Genomic DNA, 22,474 nt, shown 5'->3' with positions numbered 1-22,474 from the left:
AACCAGCACCGATTAGGGTTTCTGTAGTCGTGATGATCATTTAGTTAGTTATATACTTATGGCTTATCTCATTTTGCATAGGACTAATTAGCTAACACTACTAGAAAAAGCACTTTCGCAGATGTAAGGGTTTTTTTTTCCAGGTGGGTATGACTTTCGGAGCCAAATGGTTGCCTATGAAAATATAAATCGGGGTGAAGCTCGTCGTCCTCCTACGAAAATCAATTTTTCCAGGCGGACCACATAAGAGATCCGCCTGCAAAAATACCTTTGTTTTCGTTGGTAGACCTCTTAAGTGGTCCGCCTAGAAAAATATGATTTTTGCAGGCGGAACCTTATGTGGTCCGCCTACAAAAATAATGCCTACAGAAAAAATCTAACTCCTATCCCATCCTTGTCTTCTCCTCCACAGCTTATCCTGTCCAGCACCACTCCTTTCCCTCACCCTTCTCTCTCACTTTTCTGGCTCCCTCCCCTCCCCTTCCTTCCTTCCCCTCCCAGATCTGGCAGAGGGGAGGGGCATTGGTGGCTGCGTAGGCGGAGGGGGTCGTGGGCAGCGGCGCAAGCGGAGGGCGTTAGCCACGCAACGACGACAGCGCCTACTGCACGCGACGATGACGACTACCGCCGGCCGCATCGCTGCCCCTTCCCTCCCCTGCCCTCCCAGATCCAGCAGAGGGGAGGGGCATTGGTGGTGGCGTGGTCGGAGGGGAGGTGCGGCTCCCCTCCCTCTTCTCTCCCTCAGCTCTACTCTCCTCAGCCGCCGGCCGCAACAATGACAACGACTACCACAGGACGACGACGGCCGCCGCAGGAAGAGGGGAGCCGGCCGCCGGCGGCGGCGGTCGGAGGAGGAGAGCCATCGAGGGGAGGGGGAGGATCTACCACCTGCAAAAATAGCAAAAATAGTTGCCACCTGTAAAAATGATTTCTGCAAGTCTTTGCTTGCAAGCGGAACGCCTATCCGTATGGGAAAACGGATTTGGCCCGCCTGCAAATACCTTTTATCTAGTAGTGTAACCAACAAGTTCTATTGAATGCAGCCTAAAAGAGCGTGGCTTGTGTAGAAGCTAGATTTTGTGCCCGTCTTGCATTATTACCATATGTCTAGAGAATCTTGCCATTTCACACCATGGCTTTTAGGCTAGCTGGTTGCAAGCAGATAAGGGATTGTACACAAAGAAATTGTTGATAGTGAAATTTGGCACCTGTTTGATTGTGCATGCACTTTAATTAGTAGCCGTGGGGGTAGCTGCCTATGAGTTTTGCATGTAGTGCTCTTATTTGTTTGCATGCATGATCAGGTCGTTTGGAGGGATCATTGAATGGATATGCACATGCACTTTGATAGCAGTCTGTTTAATGGAGATTAATTAGCGGCAAGATTACCTTGGGAGGCTCAGAGATGCGAATGAAAAACTTTGCTGCTTCATGCGACACAAATGGAAAGCATGCTATATGCGAATCAAGGCTGAGCAAGGAGATGGAAAGGTTTGGTTCACACAAGGGAAAGTGAAACAGACTCGTCGGCTGATGAGGATTCACCGTTCGAGTGCTATGAAGTTACGGCATGGCGGCGGCAAGGGTTTCCCTAACTCAATCGATATAAATTCATTCTACGTTCTTGTTTCTTCTTTTTCTTCTTTATGGCTAGGAGTATATTAGTCTAGTTTTATTTGCAAATGACCAGTTGCTTGTCGTCGCAAGAGCGTGATGGTCATCTTTTTATTAATTTGTTTTTGATGAACCGTGTGTTGGTGCTTTTCGATGCCAACACAAATATACTAGTATTGTTGGATCGAATAGTAAGAATCAAGCCAACCAAAGGGGTGAATAGTTATAAAACCTCAAAACCAAAACTTTTAGCGGAATTAAAATTTACCCTCAATTCGATATTCGATGACGATCACTAGTAGAGAAATGATCTTTACTATCGCTTAATAAACCCTCTTAGTACTGGTTGTAGCAACCGAGATAAGGAAATCGAGACTAAAGTTTGTGACCTTTAGTATCGGCCAAAGGAACGGTACTAAATATTCATATTAAGTCAAAAAAATATGTGGCATATTAAAGTCAAAAAAATATGTGGGATGTTCGGATTCAAACTAAACATCTCTCACCTTAGCCCATTAACCATCCCACCAACTCCACACATCTAACTTGGATAGAGATGCTTTCTTTTTAAACTAACCCCGAAGACATCTTTAGCACCGGTTGGTAACACCAACCGTTATTAAAAATATATTTAGTGATACCAACCGGTACTTAAAAATACATTTTTGTATTTTTAACACCGGTTTGGTAAGACCAACCAGGACTAAAGATATTTTTGAGACTTGCGCTTTTAGAACAGGTACTAAAAAGTTTTTAGTATCGGTTCTTAATACATCCAGTACATTTGTGGTTTGGGGTATTGGATAAAAGATGAGTTCTCTAATAGTGGATCGGTCCGACTGGAGTAGATGTGCCGATCTGACCGCTCGAAGACCTTCGGTCTGACCGCCCATTGCGTCGCTATCGCTTGTCGCCGTCTCTGGTCTGACCGTCGTGTCCCAACCGGTCTGACCAGTGCGATGCCACTGATCTGTCCGTTGGTGTCCCGTCAGTTAGACCGTCGAACCCGAGCAAACACAAATCGAAAATCTCTCAAAGTATATTAAAACTTTATTACTTCTCTCTGTGTCTATAAAGTGCAACAATAACATTCACAAACTCAAAATCCTAACTTTTCTCTAAACTCAACTCTATCTAAATTGATACTGAGAGCACATACCCTCCCTCTCTATTTATATCCGTGATAAGTAGCCTAAAGCCACAAAACCAATCTTGTACACGAAGTCATAATCCCCTAGAAAACCTTCCCATACAAGAAACAAACTTTACAAACTCAAATCGTACCAAATTTGGACTCTCTCCAAATTCGACTACATATTCAGTATGCACACAATATATCCATCGTATGCCATATGAAATTGTCACCAACCACGTGCATTGTTCTTTTGGCTAAGCATCCCGCATGATATCATGATCATATGTTATCTTCTCCAAGTTATCGGTGGGGTGGAGGCGGATGACATGTCGCCGGAGAAGGAAGAATGGCCGGTGATGTTCGCCGGTGGGGAGGGAAGGTTAGAGAGTGGAAGCGAGTGATCAGTAGTCTAATACCATGAGAGTGAATATGAATCAACACGATAATCATATTGATATGCGGAGATCAAACGGCCGGAAGCGTCGGCACTTCTCACGCATGCGGGTTCGCGCACGCGATCCATCGATCGATCGATCTGGATACTTGGGCCCTGTTTGGGGGAGCTTGTCCCAGCTGCAGCTTTTCCCAAAAGCTGCTTCTGCTAGAAGCTGCCCCAAAAAGTTCACAGCTTCTGAGAATCTGTAGTTACATATTCTAAAAAATGAACTAAGTAGCCAGAAGCTGGAGAAGCTGGGTTTCAGAGCTTTTCTAGATTCTCAGAAGCTGGCTAACAAACAGCTGCTTCTCAGTATCTAAAACTCCCCCAAACGGACCCTTGGTCAGTGAAGGTGAAATCGCGTGCTCCGGCGGTCTTCATCTCCCTGCCCCCACCTTGCCAGCGGTGGTATGCGGGCGCGCGGTCCAGTGCCTCAACACGCCTGCATCCTTCTCCGGGCTCAGGACGACAAAGCTGAAGCAGCGCGTACGCGAGAGATCGACAGCTTAATTCTTCTATGATTAATTATTAAGATCCAATCAACATGCATGCAAGAGTTTTGGTTGTGGACAAAATGTCCACTTTATGTTACATTATTTGTGAGATTTGTCCGATATGCTGCTTTTGCGATCAGTGCAAGAGTTGGAATTTGCGACAGCTACCAAACAATGTCCTGCTGTTCTGGATCGGTGATCCAATCGATCCACGGCATCAATAATATACACACGTATAACGATGTCAATGGTGCTGTCATGCAGTGACAGGTACTGCAACAAATATGAGCTGTACAACCGACTCTTTGATATTTTTAAGATATGTTTGACCGTTCGTCTTATTTAAAGCTTCTGTAAAATATATAAAACTATATGTATAAAAAAATATATTTAACAATGAATCAAAAGATATGAAAAGAATTAAAAATTATTTACATTTTTGAATAAGACGAACGGCTAAACATGTTTAAAAATGTCAACGGCGTCAAATATTTAGGTAGGGAGGGAGTATATAATTTCTCATTTGGATGAGGGCCTGCATTACCCACATGTATTGCCGTGCATACACACACACACATCAAGCTTCGAATAGTTCCCATCAGATAGGAACGGATCGACCAGGGGCCCTTCATATGGTTGCGTCATGTACTGATTACTTGATCAGGCTAGCTAGAATAAGGAAATCGGAGTTGTCCAATTATAGTAGATCATTTCTCATAGGGATAAGAACTAAACTGATCGGGCCTGCTTAAGAGTCAGGGTTTACTGTATACTAGTTGTCTACTTCCCATTAGATAAGAATCGATCAGGCCCCCACATGTTTTGCCCGTTTTGTATTACTTCTGTGTATTATGCCTATGGAAACACACATTACTAGAGAAATCATCTTTAATCGGTTGTCCAAATTCAACAATAATTCTGATTTGAATAGGAACTGGGACTAAAGATGGGACTAAACAATATATCTTTAGTCAATATCTATTCTTTAGTCTCATCTTTAGTCCCGGTTAAAAGACCTGACGTCACTTTAATTTCTTACCTTTAGTCCCGCTTGGTGTTCATTTTTAGTCCCAGTTTAAAAGAAGGGAAGTTGTGTCAGACCACTCCACTATCTTTAGTCCCAGTTGTAACAATTGGGAAAAAAATCAGCGACCCGCCTCATCCTCCCCTCCCCCAACCTTATCTCTACTCTCTTCTCCTCCTCACCCCCTCATTCCTTATCTTCTTCTCCTTCTTCCCCATCTCCTCCTCCTCCTCCTCTCCTCTCACCCCTCTCCTCCCCCTCCACGCGCCGGCAGGAGGTGGCCAGGCGGCGGCGACTGGCGATAGTGAATGATTTCTATATTAATTTTGTTGGAGTTTTTTTTTTATTTTTGTTGATGAGGATGAATTTGTGATTGATTTGTGGATTGTAGATGTGTATGTATTGTGGAGGATTGATTTTGTTGTGCATGATTTTTGGATAATTTTATTGTGCATGATTTGTGTGGATTTGGGTGGGGAATATATATACAAGCATAAAAAAATAAAAGAAAAAAATCAATCAGGACGTGGCCCTATATATCCATCTTTTAGTCCCGGTTATTTCACCCAAAACTAAAGATACCCATCTTTAGTCCCGGATTCGTACTCCTGGTTGTACATGGGGGTTACGAACCAGGAGTAAAGATCATTTCTCCACTAGTGACATAAACCAATGTATATATGAGTAATTTTTTTCTTTTAGATACACAATTATTACAAATGCAGACGCTTATAACGTGTGCACATTCATCTCTATGAACACTCGCACACTATTATACTCTCTCTTCATCCCAAATATAAGGCACAACTAGCTAGTTAGTAATTTCAAAGACTAGAAAATAATTATTATCACTTTGTTTTTAATGATCCCAATATAAATATAATGCATGCAACCAATAAGATTAGAGATTTTATGCGTGCAGGAATATATTTTTTAAAAAATAATTTTGGAGAGTGGAAGGGGCTAGTTAATTTCTTTGTTTTCATTCCTCATTCTTAAAATTGTGCCTAATAAGTACGATCGCTGCTTCTAACAAAGAATGGACAAAGATCAATGTATATCTTTGTACCATATAGTCCAAACAAATTTCTATATGTTTTGTATTATAAGGTCATTCGCTATATATGTGAGCCTATATGACAGTGGGTATAGGTGAACCACCACTGTGGTGTCTTTTATGCATGAAGTGCGCATGTGTTTTAAAAATGTGGTGCCATGTCTCATCTAGCTAACAAGCCTTTTTTTTCTTTTGAACATTACAAGCGTTATGATCTGTGCAGTGGCGGATCTAGAAAGAGATAGCAGGAGGGTCTGAATAAATTAGATAAAAGCTACAGCCCCCATTCTCAACTACATATATCAAAAAAATTTTAGCGGGGACTTTATGGGGGTTTCATAGTACTCGCGCCAGTAGTGGGGGCTCGATCGAGACCCCACCGTCCCCACGTTGGATCCACCCCTGGATCTGTGTATCTGACTGATACTAGCTAAGGGTAGATTATATTAATTATCTTCTTTCTTTTCTCTTTTCCCCTACCATAACGCAATAACAAAAAGGATAAGGCCTATATATAGAATTAGAGTACTCTCTCCGTTCCAAAATAAGCATAGCCATGAGTTTCTGTGTCCAACTTTAATCGTCCGTATTATTTATTTTTTTAAAAAAACTAAAAAACATAAGTGACGCATCAAGTACTATTCATATTTTATAATCTAACAACAATAGAAATACTAATCATAAAAAAATTCAATAAGATCGACAATCAAAATTGGACACTGAAACTCATGGCTGCGCTTATTTTAGGACAGATGGAGTAACTCCAATGACTAAGCTGAGTTCATTCCAGCTAGTTCCCAACACGAAACAGTGTGCATAGAAAACGAAGCGGTCCATTAGCACGTGATTAATTAAGTATTAGCTAATTTTTTAAAAAAAATAGATCAATATGATTTTTTTAAACAACTTTCGTTTATAAATTTTTGTAAAAAAAAAATAAATTGTTTAGTAGTTTGAAAAACGTGCATGCGAAAGACAAGAGGGGGAGTTGGGAACGCCTGATATCGAAACACAGCCTAAAGCTACTATAACCTTCCCAACCAGGATGAGGCATAAGCTTACACTGATTACACCTCTAAATTTAGTATTCGATGATAATCCATGCAACTACTTCTATTATTTTAGTCCAAAATGCAAGTAATAAGCTTGGTACGTTCTGCATAAATTTAGAACGATCGAAAAAAACAACAAGATAAGTATAGATAGTGTATTCTGTTTAGGCTTAATTAATTGATTCATAAAATAAAATAGAGAAATAACAAAAATTGCAGCACATTACAATGATACACATGCATATCTTAATTAACGTCCACGAACTGACCTTTCACTTTGTGGCAGCCATGGCCCATGAGCCGCTGTCCAGTTTCTATATAAGGCGATTTGTGGCAGCCATGGTCCATGAGCCGCTGTCCAGTTTCTATATAAGGCGTTTGAACTGTTTTTAATAATGTGTGTGTGCAGCAGAGTTTGCAATCTTACATGGCTTCTAACATTAGTGCAGCTGCTCCCATGTTGGTAGAAGCTTTCGATCCCTCAGTGTGGGGCGACTTCTTTGTGAACTATACTCCAGAACCGTTACAGGCATGTTTATATTATTGTTTATGTGTACTACTCACAAAATTTATGTAGACACATCCTCTAGCTCTTAATATACATAAGTTTTCTTACATATATGTAATTTCAGTATTTTTAATTAATGCTACAGCATAACCCCCAACATGTACATATATAGTACGTTCATAGTACTCACTTTGGAAATAGATTAAAGAAATACTTAGTTCATATAAATGTTAGTTTTAGTTACATAGTTGCTTTGTAAGACCATTATAACTAAGCAACTCAGAATAATTTATATATCACATATAAATTAAGGCTGAACTAATCTAAGCATCCATTACTAAGGGCCTCTTCGGATTGAGGGATTTTTAGAGGATTTTCAAGGGAATACTGTAGATGGAAAATATTTCATTTCCTGTCATTCGGTTCATAGGAATCAACCCAAAGGAAAATCAGAGGAAAAATTCCTTTCCTGTGGAAACAATAGAGAAACAAAGGAAAATTTCCATCCACTCCTACCTCATTTTTTCCATTTCCTATGTTTTTCCTCTGCCTATCCGAACACATGTTTACCAATCCTATCTACAGAATTCATGTGTTTTCCAATCCTCCGTTTTACACATGCATTCCTATCATATTCCTACGATTTTTCTATTCCTACGTTTTTACATTCCCGTGATCCGAATAAGCCCTAAGTGTAGTTAGTGGTAGTCTCTCTTCTCTTATTAAGCCACATCGCCTCAGTTATTTCTAACCCTTAAATGATTATCTATGGTCCAAGTTATCTTCCGTCTTTTATTCTCTTATAAAATCCCTCCTTTTCCTTCTCTCATTGACCCATACCACATTAGTTTTGCTTTTGAATAAGTAATTTATACATAATTGAAATTGTTATAAACCACATCATATTGATTGTTTGTAGCTTTTTGTAATAGTCGATCAAAGATAAAATCTATGTAAAGTATTTATGTTATTTCTACAGTTATTATACAAAACTCTCATAGTAGCATGCAGGGTTTTATCTAGTTATTAATGCTACAGCATAACCCCCATCATATATATAGTACATTTTTCATAGTATTCACTTTGGGAATAAACTAAAGAAAGAATTAGTTCATATAAATGTTACTTTTTTTAATGGCACGCACCAGACAATGCGAAGTTCATATTGATAGAGCAGAAAAAAAATACACGATTACAACCCTAGGAGGTTGTAACCAGGAAAACGAAGAAAAAATAGCCACCCCCACGCATCAATAGCACCAACACACATACACGGGAGAAAGCTAGCACCAAACCAGCCACCGCTAGGCCAACAAAGGAACTACAGCCGATGTCGCCTAAAACCTAACCCTAACAACCGACACCAAACCCTCACTCTAGCCACCTCTTTGGGATTGAGGGAGAGAGGGTGAGAGAGAAGAACGGAACCGCTCTCCCCCCTAGGCCCTCCGACGTGGCCAACTAGCATACGCTAGGGCGCCGACACAAGAGGACATGCATCTAGAGAGCAAGCTTGCACCAGTTGTCTAGGAGGATTTTGGCAAGGGGGTTGCCTAGACGACGTCTCCACGGAGAGGAGTGACAAAAACACTGGCGCTGCCGTCCGTCAAGGTCTCAAAGAGAGACGAGATTGGGTTTTCACCCGACAGCCCCATTGGAGAAGATGAGACGGCACGACAACGCCCTCAAGAGGGAAAGAGATGCTCGAAAACGCCATCATTGCCGGCCGGGCCAAGGCTGAGCAAGGTTTTCACCCGCCACCCGCCGCCTACGAATCCACAGTTGACGCACAATGTTAGTTTTCGCTATATACATTACTTTGTAAGACAATTATAGGTAAGTAACTTAGACTAATTTATATAGCACATTTAAATTAAGGCTGAACTAATCTAAGCATCCATATTTCCTAATTTGCAGCAGTCTCCATTCGTGTTATATTCATTTACTGTATCCTACCAAGGATATGATTAATTATACATACGTCGGGATTGACAATTAACTAAGTAGTATGTTGTAGGAAGAAAAAAATCCATTAAACTATTTCGTCGGAACACTTAACCCTGTAAACTATTTTTTTACTCGTTTCGCACCCCAAACTATTGAAAAATTTCACTTTACGCTTTAACGCTATTTCTCCTTTATGTTTCCCTCTACATATATAAGACATTTTTCACTAAAATTCTGGTAGGATGACAGATGCATTAAAACATACATCTCAACTTTTTTTTCGATTTTTCTTACAGTTTAATAGAGAGGTAAGAAGCACTTAAGACTTATTTAAACATCAAGATTTAAAATCCAAGCAAATAGTCATGAAACATTTTGAAAATATTTTAACTTTGATAATGATATCATCTATGGCTCTAAAAAGTTTTAGCTTAAAATACAACTCGTATAAAGAGTAAAAAAAGGAGATAAATGAAGTGAACCATTTTTAATAGTTTAATTATGAGGTAAAATGATAAAAAATAGTTAAGGGGGGTTAACTGCTTTAGTGAAATAGTTCGGGAGAGTACAATGGACTTCTTTTCCCTCGTAAAAAAATATGCTAGAAATTCATATGATTTGATCCCCTTGTGTGTTAGTCAATAATAGTCAGTGTGTGTGCAGAAGTCGGAGGAATGGATGAGGGATAGGGCTGATCAATTGAAGGAGGAGGTAACTTTGCTATTTGAAACTTGCAAGGATGTGGAGGAAAAATTGAAACTTGTGGATGTGCTCCAACATTTGGGAATAGACCATCACTTCGAGAGACGTATTGCCGTTGCTTTAAGCGACATTCATGGTGCTGAATTCAACAGCTCCAGCCTCCATGATGTCGCGCTTCGATTCCGTTTGCTTCGGCAGCATGGGCTATGGGTTTCTCCAGGTATAGTATGTGTGTAAACTGCAAATTAACCTAACATATATAATTGGCATTAACTCTAAATTAATTTGTATCTCATGATGTGGAGAGGCTGGATGCAATGGGTCATTTTTTTTCAACATGTAAAAGAATTGGATTGAAATCGATGATTTTGTATTCTTGTGATAAAAAGATCCCGCATGATTCCTTGCAGATGAGTTCAACAAGTTTAAAGGCCCAGATGGGAGATTCAACGCTGAAGTAATAGATGATCCCATGGGCATGTTGAGCTTATACAATGCAGCTCACCTATTAATTCATGGCGAGGTGGAATTGGAAGACGCTATTTTGTTCTCAAGGCATCAACTCGAAACAATAATAGCAAGAAATCTCAAGTCGTCACCATTATCTCAACAAGTAACACGGGCCCTTCGAATACCTTTACCACGGACCTTGAAGAGGATAGAGGCTCTTAATTATATAGCAGAATACAATCAAGAGCAAGCATGCAATCCCTCTGTGCTCGAGCTTGCAAGGCTGGATTTTAACCTTCTGCAACTTCTTCACTTGAGGGAGCTCAAGGAATTTTCTCGGTATATTTAATTTTCCTAAGTACTTGTTTCATGCCACACATTAATCCCCTCTACTTCCATATAGCTAGCACTAGTACAGATCCTTCTATATATAACGGGCTTTAATATGCCTAGAAATAGCGGGCCGTCATAAGGAAGTCATCTCAATCGGGCCGAAAAGTGCTCGATTGAGATATGGTCGCACAGACATGTTAGATGGGCATAAAACTTAAGCCCGTCACGGATAACAACTATCAGTGACAGGCCGTAGTTTAGGCCCGATTGAGATAACATTCCATTTCTCAAACGGGCCTAAAGTTGCAGCCCGTCACAGATGACCATGTGACGGGCACCAACTGTAGTCCCAATTGAGATAACATTCCATATTTCAAACGGGCCTCAAGTTAGGGTCCGTCACAGATGACCATCATCTGTGACGTGCACCAACTTGAGACCCGTTTGAGATAACAACTAGGCCCGTCACAGATGACTCATCAGTAACGGGCTATATACTTAATCTCTATCGGGCATTAACTAAAGCCCGTCACCGATAAGTATTTTTCCACTTTTCATATGAAGTGTTTATATTTGTAAGTTGAACTATAGCAAAATAATTAAGTGCAGAATAATAATTCATTTCATGAGTCAAAATAATTTTACGGGTAGTAAATGATTTCAAATGGAAAAAATGTCAACAACAAAGTTGTATAACTTATCATGATTTACAACTTTTAGTTTGGTCATTTTTCTATATAACATTTTTTGAACAGTTTGAATTTGAATTTGAAAATATGACAACTTCAAACAACATTTTCAAATACTAAATGATTTCAATTGAAAAAGTCATCAACAACAAAGTTGAATAACTCATCAAGATCTAGAATTTTTATTTTTGTTATTTCTTCATCCGACAAAATGTTAGCAATATTATTTACAAATTTTACATATATGTGTTATAGTTTATAAAACCAGATAAGAGATGTGTTAATTTTGTGAACAATGTTACTATCACTTTGTCGTATGAAGAAATGACCAAAATAAAAGTTTTAGATCTTGATGAGTTATTCAACTTTGTTGTTGATGACTTTTTCAGTTGATATCATTTAGTATTTGAAAATGTTGTATGAAGTTGTCATATTTTCAAATTCAAATTCAAACGATTCAAAAAATATTATATAGAAAAATGACCAAAATAAAAGTTATAAATCTTGATGAGTTATACAAGTTTGTTGTTGATGACGTTTTCGGTTGAAGTCGTTCACTGATCTAAAATTCTATTTGAATTTTTCAAACTGAATTTCAAATTTCAAATTGTTTAAATAGAGTCAGATGGAGAAATGACCAAAATAAAAATTTTGCACCTCGATGAGTTCTACAACTTTGGTTTTGGTGACTTTTCCATTTGAAATCATTTAATAACCTCAATTTGACATCTTGGCCTAGGGCTTAATAGGATTAATAGAATACTCATACCAAGAAGTTACAACTACTTTTCCAGAAGCCGATCTCCAAAGAACTTTTGTGTTAAGCGTGCTTGGCCTTCTTCTCAGGTGCACACGAGTGAGGAAAAAAAAGGCTAGCCAAAAAATAGAAATAAAATTTATTGCCCGTCACAGATGAACATCTGTGACTTCTAGCCTGTGACGGACGCCGTGCTCGATTGAGATGGGGCTTACCGCCCGATTAAGATGATGGTATCCCTTCTAGTGTAGGATGCCACAATATATTTTGTTTGTGTATCACTAACAATATCATAAATTAGTTTCTTTTCCAATATATACTAGGCAATGACATCATCTCAAATTGTCACATAAGTATACAGGCAAATATCATTAAATTTTCGGAGTTGGGTATGGTATTCTTTGTAATAACGTTGCAGGGATGTGGTCATTATTTAAGTTGTCGTGAACTCAGATTTGTACTACTAGTGCAGGATATATAAAAAGGCCTTCCAACTTTCAAAAAATAAATTCCACACTATTATTCTGACTTCTACGTGGTTTCTCTTTGTATGATTTACTAGTTGATACCCAACGCTTTGCAGCGGGATATGTGGATAAATACATGTTATACATTATAGAAATGATAGATGTGTATGTTTAAATAATGTGAAAATGACGTAGAGATAATAATTTGATGCATATTAAGTTCTAAAAATACAACATTGTAAATGATATATCATGTTTGCATGATATTTAAAATGTTCTAGATAATAATTGCTAGTGGGTGATGATGTGGCATACTTGCATATGCTTTAAAATATTCTAGATAATAATAGATAATAATTGATAGTGGTTGACGATGTGCTTACTTGTTAGGAGTTAGTGGATATCAACTATATAGATAGTATAGATATGCAATGGAATATTAATCAGATGTTCAACTAATTGATTTAGCAAATCACATCATCACAATTCCATGAAATGAAGCTGTGCATGCACACAAGCTATATATATGATCGATCCATATATGTACAATTTTCTCTCCTTCTAATAATATGTATATTGATGTGCAAGGCTATTTGTGCGTTCGAAAAAATAATAAAGACAATTATGATTTAATTTATTGCACAAAGCACACATTTTATGAAGATACAACAAGCTAAAAGTATCCCATATTATTTTCAGGTGGGGAAATAATCTATACGGTGCAGTGGAACTAACCTACTCTCGAGATCGTATAGTTGAATGCTACTTTTGGTCCTACACAATTTACTACGAACAGAAATATGCACAAGCACGAATCATCCTTGCCAAGATATTCGTGCTAGCAACCTTACTAGATGACACTTATGATATGCATGCTACATTGGAAGAGGGCCAAAAGCTCAATGAAGCAATACAGAGGTGGGAAAGTATTTTTGCTTACTCTTCCTCATCCCTTAATTAACGGAATAAACCATGCTCATTTTTGTTCTTCTAGACAGAATTTTAATGATTTTTTTCCCTTCCAGAAGACCATTTACTTTAAGTTCTACCATTCTAGACATCTCATGTTTTTTTTTCATGACAAAACTACGTTCATATAATTATATTTTTAATATTTTTATGAAAAATACATTTTAAAAAAAATGATACACATGTGCATTAAAGATTGATGTGTTGATGTCCTAACGAAGTGAAAAGGAATGGATCGGAGGGAATAATTCTTTTTTATCACTAGAATATGAGTAAACTACTTGTGAGAACCGATCCTATTGATATTATAATATATATGGTCGCATCCATCTTGCAATTGATTAACTTGTATGCAAACTACAATGGTTGTGCACAGATGGGATGAGAGTGCCATTTCTGTTTTGCCGGAGTACTTGAAGAATTACTATGCCAAGCTAATGAGTACCTTTAAAGAGATTGAGGATGAACTGAAATCAGAGGAGAAGTACTACATTACTTATGCTGTAAAAGCGGTACAATACTAGTACTCATCAATCCTTTTTACTCCATATGTATGTCATCCTCGTTAATGCAAACAGAGTCATATGGACACTTGCTATGTGTGATCGTGATCGAGCCAACAAAAGTATAACAGGCACAAAATCATAGGCAAAAAGTTGAAGAACACTCACTATGTATAATGTAGGATTGAAACATAGCAAGAGCCAACCAAAGGTAGGATGAATGGTAGTGGTAGAAAAAAAAATCTTGTACAATTGAAATTTCACCGAAAAAGAAAAGGACGAAAAATGGATAACTCTTTTTGTATATTGTTCTGGAACAAATTTAAAGAAATCAAATCAATAAAATCAAGCTGAATTATAAAAACAATTCTCTCTAATCTCACAGCATAAACTCTAGATGACAAAGCAAAAGTCTAAAGCCCTAATTTTTCTATCCACATGTGTGTTCAATGGGGTCCAGGAGGTGTGGGACCCACAAACATAGTGAGGAGAGAGTAGAAACCTAGGTGCATAAAACATTGCGACTATTTCATGATTTCATACAAAGGGGTGTAAAGTTTAGACGTGTCATATAGGATATTATATAGGATGTCGCATGGAGTGTTTGGGCACTAATAAAAAAACTAATTACAGAATACATTAGTAAACCGCGAGACGGATTTATTAAGCCTAATTAATCCGTCATTAGCAAATATTCACTGTAGCACCACATTATCAAATCATGAAGCAATTAGGCTCAAAAGATTTGTCTCGCAAATTAGTCGCAATCTGTGCAATTAGTTATTTTTTAGCCTATATTTAATACTTCATACAGGTGTTCAAACGTTCGATGTGACAGGGTGTAAAATTTTTGTGTGGGATCTAAACAGGGCCAAATACTTCTTCCCTCTCATTTGAATTTGAATAGACCAACCTATAGAAGTTTCCAAGGCATGGGCATTGTGGTGTGATATCTACACATTGGCGTATCCAAGGGGTGGATGAGGGGACCACCCAAATATTCCTTGGGCCAAGGTCTATCTATTAAACAACTGAGGAATTATATTTGTACAATTGAATAAAAATTTATAAGCAATGAAGAATTAAGAGTTGGAAACATGAAATGGGTAATTCAAAAAACTAAATATCAAATTGGACCACCCTAAAATAAAATTCTGGATACGCCTCTGCATCCACAGAGTACCTATAGTTTCCATTTGTCAAAGTGAAAATGTGAAATTTGAATTGAATTGACTTGCTTCTAGAAATTTACATAAAAGAGGACTAGTTAAAACTTGCTTGAATTTTTAAAGTGGTTATATTGATGGACAAAGTTATGAAAAATTTACATTAATCCACCGTAAATAAACTAATATTTGAATAAATTATTTAACGTGCATACTTCCGTAGAGTTTGATGCACCCCAATTAGGGTTTTAATTAATTTTCAAATTTGACTGTTTTGACTGATTTATTTGACGTGCCAAATTTTAGTTGTTGAAATCAAACCAATTTTACCAAAGCTATTAGTAATGTCTAATTGTGAGAATTATCTTCGAATTTTTGGTGGTACAAAACATGTTGAATGAAAGCTAACGGAAGCCCAAGGACCAGTACTTTCCGCTATATTTGGATTTGAAGGGAGAGAGAGAAAAAAAAAAGTGTAGACGTCCGAGCATCGGCAGACAAGAGAAAACATGTATTTGGGATCAACTAGGAGCTCTCAGTGCAAATAGGCTAAACAGCATGTCTGAGTGTGCCCGGGAGCGAGAAAGACATGATCACCAATACAGGTTTGGGCCTCCCAAAGGATAATGACCCTAGTCTTGTTCTTCATCACTATCAAGCAAATTCGTAAAAGTTATAATTAGGAGCTCTTGAGATAGTAGGAAACCAGGTTTCTTGCCCGTATCATGCATTTCACCCCTCTATAGGATCTAAAGATGTGTTTTTTATACCCTACGGCTATCGGCTCTCTCTCCTACAACTACGAGAGACAAAAATCCTATTATACAATCATAAGCCTGAGCTAACTCCTCGTATGATCTATTGTAACAATAAATATCTCATGGGGCTCCACGTCGAGTCCAACTACAGTCTTTAAAAACCATTTTCCAATAGAGGCTTGGTCGTCTTGAATACACCGTATCGCTCAGCATCGCTGAGAGGCAACTTGAAGGAATCTATAGTTAATGTGATGGATGGGCTTTACAGCCTGCGCATCGCTCCCAAGGGTGACGTGGTGACAAACATCCACCAATCTTCGATATGTGAGAATGCCACTTGGTCCTTAACGAGATGACAAGGGGTTCTTACGACACGATATCCGTAGTGTAGGGTCCACCCCCTTTCCTGGGTGTGACTACATGGTGTAAGCCAAAAATGAGTGACTTATCTGCTCCACTTGACCATGTTGCTCAAGATACACCTAGCAGAGTCTCAAACATTTAGCTTTTCTTGAGCTGACAAAAAAAATATAAATCGGTTGAATGTTCAAGTACTTGAATGCTAATTAATCCAATGAAGTGGATTTTCCTTGTTCACTTAGTGGCCGTTGAAATAATTGGAGCTAAAAAACCACTAACAAACATAGCATATTATATATTCGGCTTGGATCAAGGTGTCGCATTAATTTTTATTATCATTCATCAAGATTTGTTTTTCCTTCTCACCTGCAGTATCAAAGGTTATGCAAGCTTTACCTCCAGCAAGCTGTATGGTTTCATCAGAATTACATTCCAAGCTTTCAAGAACATTTGGAAGTGTCCATCATCTCCTCAGGCTCTCCAATGCTATCTGTTGTGTCATTTGTTGGTGCCGGTGATTTAGCAACAAAAGAAGCCCTTGAATGGGCCTTTGATTGCACCGATGCTGTCAAGGCTTGTGGCGAAATTGGACGTTTCCAGGATGACTTAGCTGCATTCAAGGTGTTTATACTATTCCATGAGCAAAGCTGCAGCAAATTCGTTAATGTTATCCTCTGTCGGTGTCCTTTTATTTTAGCAAAATCTTTTATGTTATTTTGACATGTGCATGGGATATAATAAAATCCTCTATAAAATACTACCTTCGTTTTTTTTATTTGACATTATTAGTCAGTTCAAATGGAGGGAGTAACTAATTAAGTGTTTGTTGGTCACAGCACGGGAAGGGCAAACTAGATATGGCCACCTCTGTTGAGTCCTACATGAAGGAGCACAATGTCACTGGTGAGGAAGCCACGGCTGTGATAAGTAATCTGGTCGAAGACGCATGGAAAACTATCAATCAAGCACGCTTTGAGCGTTCCTCGCTTGTGCCGGCTGTGAACCGAGTCGCCTACTTAGCGATGAGCATAATGTTCTTCTACCAAGGCAGCGAAGACGCCTACACCTTCAACAAGCTCAGCATGAATATCATCAAGCAGCTGTTCGTCAAGCTTATCCCCATAATCTAGATATTATACTACACTCCATGTGCCAGCAGTGAATTCCTATAGTAAACATGAGATGCCTAGATGATCTTGTCATCATGCAACGTCTTTAATTCTTTGTGAGTGTTGAATAATTGTGTGCACGCATATAATTAGGTGTTTGTGTCCTCGCAAAAAAGAAAAAAGAAAAAAAAGTGTTTGTGCTTGCAGTTTGCTGGGGTGTTTTGTTGTCGTGCGTGGCAAACTGTTTGCCATGACTTGTGTAATTCTCCCTATATTTCAGTTCAAATGGATCAAAGCTGCGCTTGTTGAGGCAGCACAAAAATCTGTGTGCATCTCTGTTTTCACAGTAAGTGTCATTTCGTTGAATACATCACTGTTCATCAAATTGCAATTTTCGACGCTGAGTTTGGACTGAAGAGCAAATAAAATTAGTTAATAATCTAGGGCTGCTTGGCGCATGTATATATGTGCTCAGTGCTCATGTGGTTTTCCTAATATTACCAGCTTGTTCAGAGAACGTATGGTAATACGGAAAGTACTACTTACTCTTGTGTGCTTTGGATTAAAATCCTCTAACTTATTTTCCTCTAACTTGTGTCATTGATATGTGGGCTCTTTACCTATCGGGTACACATGTCAATCAATGACTCAAAGTCAGAGGGAAGTAAGTAGAGGATCCTCTTCCGTGTAGTTTTGCTGTTTCTTTGGCTCCGTCCATTCAGTCCATGGAGTAGAAGCTGAAGAGTTTTAGCACCTGGTATAAGTAATAGGTCTGAATACGGGCGTAAAATGGATATCCATCTTCTTTTAAAGAAAAATGATCAGCTTTATCTTTAAAGCGCATGGTAGATAGAATCTTGAAGCTGACAGAACCGTCAAGTTTTTATTTATTGAGTCAGTTGTTCAAAAGTACAAAAAAAAGATTGAGAGCATCAAAACTTACAAATCCAATGCAAAGGAGACGGCTGACAGCCCTTGTAATAAGTTTGGCAAATCAATGAATCAAGCAGTTTAGATGTTACCAGGTTCTCCCATCAGGCATTCAACAGGTAATAGTGGATCGCTCTCGGACAAGCAGCGTCTGTCATCATCTTTACAGTTGCATGTCGTGTGTTGTCAGATGCTTATACTTCTGATCCACATTTGATGATCTTGCAGCCTCTGTCAAACCCTTGGTAACAACCAACTTAAGAATCTCAACACCCTCTTCTATGGCTGAATCAATCTAGGATAAAACAAAACATGCAAAGCGTAAGACTACCTGTCACAGCACAATTCTTCAGGGTCGCTACATACAGAATAATAAAAACTGTGACAGTGAAATAATTATGTCAAATATGGTGCTTCCAGAAATATGATGTACCAGAATGATTCCATGGAAAAAAACGCTAATGAGTGACAGAGATTGTCATAACAAGTCCTCCAAGTACCTTCAGGAACCCCAGCAGTTCAATTTTGAGGACATGGTGACATTATTACCTAAAACAATTTGAGATTTAAGAGATCTCAAGGGCTGTAAACTTCACAGGATTGGCTTGGCACACCACATGGAAGTTGACCAGAAGGTAATCTTCTAAACATAGACATGTTGCAAGCCTATAAATCATCTCTCATTTGCGTATAGCACAACAAAATTTATTCAGATTTAACTGAAGTAGAATAAATCTAGGTGCGGCTCACTTCCATGCAGAATATAGCCATGGTTTTGGTCATATGGATATATCCCAGCATATGAGCACGATCATCCGGTGAGAATTATGAAAGTAAATCATCCAATGGTTACTGTACAAAAACTCAGAAAAGGGCATGACGCTAACAAGTACTAGCCATATAGATATTTACCCGTTCTCGACCGGTCTTATTAAACTTCTGGAGCACAAAAGCTTTGGGGTCCATTTGGCCAGGTGGCCGTCCAATTCCTGAATAAGTTAAAGTATAAGAATATTTATCCACATTAAGGGAGGGAAATGAACACAGATGTCGAACCTACCAATCCTTAATCGACCAAATTCTCGGTTCTTACGAAAATGGTATATCAAGCTCTTCACCCTGATAAGCTAGAAAGGTAAATATTTTGTCAATGTAAAAAAAAAAAAAAACTTACTTACAAACAGAAAATAGGATCACATAGCTAATAGTAAAATAAATGAGTAAAATAAGAGAACACTAATAAGAGTGTCATTATATCTGGTAGACCTTTCAAGAGAACTATGGCTGTCTCAGGCTATGTAAAAGGGAAAAAAAAAGAACATGTCCATATGGGGAAAATGGAAAGGTGCATGCAGAAATTGCCACTACAAACGAGAAAAATTTATTAAGTAAAAATATTAGAAGGGAACAATATGTTGTCTCTTCCTGATGAGGTTGTCAGAAAGTTGCTTATCAGGTCAGTCTTTTAAATGACAAATTAATTTCAACAAATTACTTCATTAAAACACATGATTATAAAATCAACAGACCCATTATGGCGCCCATATCCTCCTTTAGGTTGTAAACGAAGAACTCCACAGGGCAGGTCCATGTCATCAAATGCCTAAAACTCACAATAGAGAAATCAGATTGCCATGTAACTTAGCTCTCATAAAGATTAGATATTACAATACTAACCACAAGGACGCGATTAAGTGGTAATTTATAATAGGCAGCAAGTGGCCCAACCTGCAATAGGCCAAAAAGGGACTTATCACCAATAGTCATCAGATCAGGCTCAGTGTATTATAACCATTTTTTTATTTCCAGTTAAAGAAATTTCTACAAGCTGAATTATACACGACCTTTCTATAAATAAGACACAGAACTAACCAAAACAGACATTGGTATGTATTTTATTCTGTATTGAGATTTCAAGTTCAAGTCATAGCAACTAAAATATCTGATTGCTGATAGGATTTTGGTTGCACCAACCAAAATAAAGCTCAGACATAATTGATTTTAGGGGGAAATGGTTCTTAGCAAATCATAGTGATTCAATTAGCACCATAAGAAACATTCATGCATTCATCAAAAACATAATTGATTTTGTTGAGGGCTTGAAGAGGAGACAGAACTGTTGGAAGATAAGTAGTGGCAATAAACCATGAACCAGAACGGTTGGGTTTTAGAGTTCAGGGACAAAAATTAAACCATGCCAAGAGTTGACACGAAATAGACTTATTCCAAGATAGTAAGGAATAGTATAAATCAGATACTAAAACATGGAAAGACTTCTAAAAGTGATGCTTACAGATTCACCACTGAGATTCATATATGTTTGAGGCTTAGCAAGCAAAACAGGTACACCTTCGACCATTCCTGCATCAATGGAAAGACAAGACAACAGTTTCAATTCAGCCCTTTCAACCGAGAGAACAGAGTATATATTGCTCAAAATATAAAAATACATTCTCTATGGGATCAGATGTAATGAACCAGACCTTCCCCAAATAGTGCCTTGAAGGGATGCCTGGTTAGAGATATACCCTGAGACTGTGCAAACATGTCTATCATATCAAACCCAACCTGCAGCGAAAAAGGGTGTCATAGGATTCTGAAAATAAATGACCAAGACAAGAATGAGATGCAAAGCTTACATTGTGTCTGGTGCATTGATACTTCTCACCAGGGTTGCCGAGACCAACAAAGAGCCATGGATTTATCACGGAGCATGACGAAGAAGATGAAGATAATGAGGTCTGAGAGGTTGAAGCATGACGCTTGGATATGAAAGGGGCAAGTCTTGTCCAAAGCTTTCCTCGCATGGCTTTACTCGACGTTAGTAATTCCAAACATCCACCAGATCCAAAAACAGATGCGGCAGTCTGCAGCAGAAGACCAGATTATTCTTTCGGACACACAACAGAAACAATAGTATACAAAGCAATCAAAATGATGTGGACTATTAATAAGCCTCGCTCATTCAACGCCAATACGGCAATACACATGGCAATCATGGAAGGAAGCGCGCCACTAACCATCGCCATGCGGCACGGGCATTACGTCGAACAGCTCTGATGCACACCTACACGGGGAAGTCTAATTCGACGCCCTAATCCTTGTAAATCACACAGGTTTAGAGGCTACGCGACACAAGATCGTCGAGATGCTGCTTACATATGGCGGGGACCCCCGCTGCGGAGTGAGCGGCGACGAGGGGGAGGAAGCAAGCAAGGAGGGCAACAAGAAACGGCCGGTCCCCTCCGAGGCACGCGGCGGGAAAGCAACCAGCCAGCAAGCCGCCGGCGCAAAGGAGGCGGACCTCGAGCGCGAGAAATGAAGGCGGCGATCGCCGAGGAGGGAGGCAGCGACGCCGCTGGGCTTGGGGGGAAGGCGCTTTCGGAGCTGGAAGCGAGGGAGGCGGCGGCGCTCGGGGAAGGGAGAGGGACGAGAGTGGCGGCGACCGGCGAGGATGTTGGGCCCTGTGGGCTATGGTGCAATTTCTCCCTGGGTTTGGGCCGATTTGGACCAGTATATTTTACTTTTGGAATAAATCCACTTAGGCCCTCTTTGTTTAGGGTTATAAGCCAACTTATAAGTTAAAAAATATAAACCTAAAAACAAACAGCTTTTTTTGTTTGGTTTTTTTAAGCCATAAGCCACTCTAACACTATTAAGCCAAAAGCTAGGTTGGAGAAGTTTTTTTGGCTTATGTGAGATAGATGCATGACTCCACCATTAAACTTAGAACATTAAATCCACCGGCTTATAAATCATATAAGCCAATAAACTGACCTAAAAGTCTAAACTAATAAGCCTAAGCCCAAACAAAGAGGGCCTTATTATCCCTCAACTTTACGTCGAGCTCGTTTGACATCCCTAAACAAATCACTTTTAACCGAAAATTCATACATGGGGATTTACAGAAAAATCAGTTGAGTTTTCATGGAAAGCAGAGGATATGTAAATCCCCCACGTTCCAAACTCCAATTTCCAAAGGCTTGTGCTGGCCAAAAGTTGCATCATATCATT

The 22,474-nt window shown here is 38.9% G+C and overlaps 2 protein-coding genes across 4 annotated transcripts; one reads left to right on the top strand and one right to left on the bottom strand.

Annotated features, from left to right (window-relative positions):
• The first annotated feature begins 7,150 nt into the window (after positions 1–7,150).
• On the top strand, positions 7,151–17,852 carry LOC127766944 (tau-cadinol synthase-like). Its single transcript, XM_052292122.1, has 7 exons — positions 7,151–7,341; positions 9,931–10,189; positions 10,380–10,758; positions 13,365–13,583; positions 14,011–14,146; positions 16,794–17,042; positions 17,258–17,852. The coding sequence occupies exons 1-7, from the start codon at positions 7,240–7,242 to the stop codon at positions 17,549–17,551; spliced, it is 1,638 nt and encodes a 545-aa protein (XP_052148082.1). The 5' UTR covers positions 7,151–7,239; the 3' UTR covers positions 17,552–17,852.
• Positions 17,744–21,929, bottom strand: LOC127766945 (CRS2-like protein, chloroplastic). Of its 3 annotated transcripts, XR_008016320.1 has the most exons (10): positions 21,481–21,749; positions 21,100–21,327; positions 20,944–21,028; positions 20,754–20,821; positions 20,138–20,188; positions 19,990–20,063; positions 19,521–19,579; positions 19,373–19,449; positions 18,474–18,755; positions 17,744–18,284 (listed from the first exon to the last, which is right to left on the bottom strand). XR_008016320.1 is itself a non-coding variant. In XM_052292124.1 (9 exons), the coding sequence occupies exons 2-9, from the start codon at positions 21,265–21,267 to the stop codon at positions 18,624–18,626; spliced, it is 714 nt and encodes a 237-aa protein (XP_052148084.1). In that variant the 5' UTR covers positions 21,268–21,327; positions 21,620–21,929; the 3' UTR covers positions 18,395–18,623. The 3 variants fall into 3 exon arrangements, 2 of the variants coding, with proteins under 2 accessions (XP_052148084.1, XP_052148083.1); XM_052292124.1 differs by lacking the exon at positions 17,744–18,284 and having other exon boundaries at positions 18,395–18,755; positions 21,620–21,929; XM_052292123.1 differs by lacking the exon at positions 17,744–18,284 and having other exon boundaries at positions 18,395–18,755.
• Between the last annotated feature and the right edge of the window lie 545 nt (positions 21,930–22,474).

Source organism: Oryza glaberrima, chromosome 3 (genome assembly GCF_000147395.1).
Source record: "Oryza glaberrima chromosome 3, OglaRS2, whole genome shotgun sequence".
In the NCBI taxonomy this organism is placed as follows: Eukaryota; Viridiplantae; Streptophyta; class Magnoliopsida; order Poales; family Poaceae; genus Oryza; species Oryza glaberrima.
The sequence above is the reverse complement of the archived record's forward strand: the minus strand, read 5'-3'. Positions and strand labels throughout refer to the sequence as shown.

Excerpts from the sequence above, each read along its gene's own strand:
- LOC127766945 (XM_052292123.1), bottom strand. Across the intron at positions 20,064-20,137 it reads CACTTAATCGCGTCCTTGTG|GCATTTGATGACATGGACCT; the intron begins GTTAGTATTGTA and ends TGTGAGTTTTAG. Across the intron at positions 18,756-19,372 it reads ATAAGACCGGTCGAGAACGG|ATTGATTCAGCCATAGAAGA; the intron begins GTAAATATCTAT and ends GTTTTATCCTAG.
- LOC127766944 (XM_052292122.1), top strand. The coding sequence starts at position 7,240 with ATGGCTTCTAACATTAGTGCAGCTGCTCCCATGTTGGTAGAAGCTTTC. Across the intron at positions 10,190-10,379 it reads TGGGCTATGGGTTTCTCCAG|ATGAGTTCAACAAGTTTAAA; the intron begins GTATAGTATGTG and ends GATTCCTTGCAG. Across the intron at positions 13,584-14,010 it reads CTCAATGAAGCAATACAGAG|ATGGGATGAGAGTGCCATTT; the intron begins GTGGGAAAGTAT and ends GGTTGTGCACAG.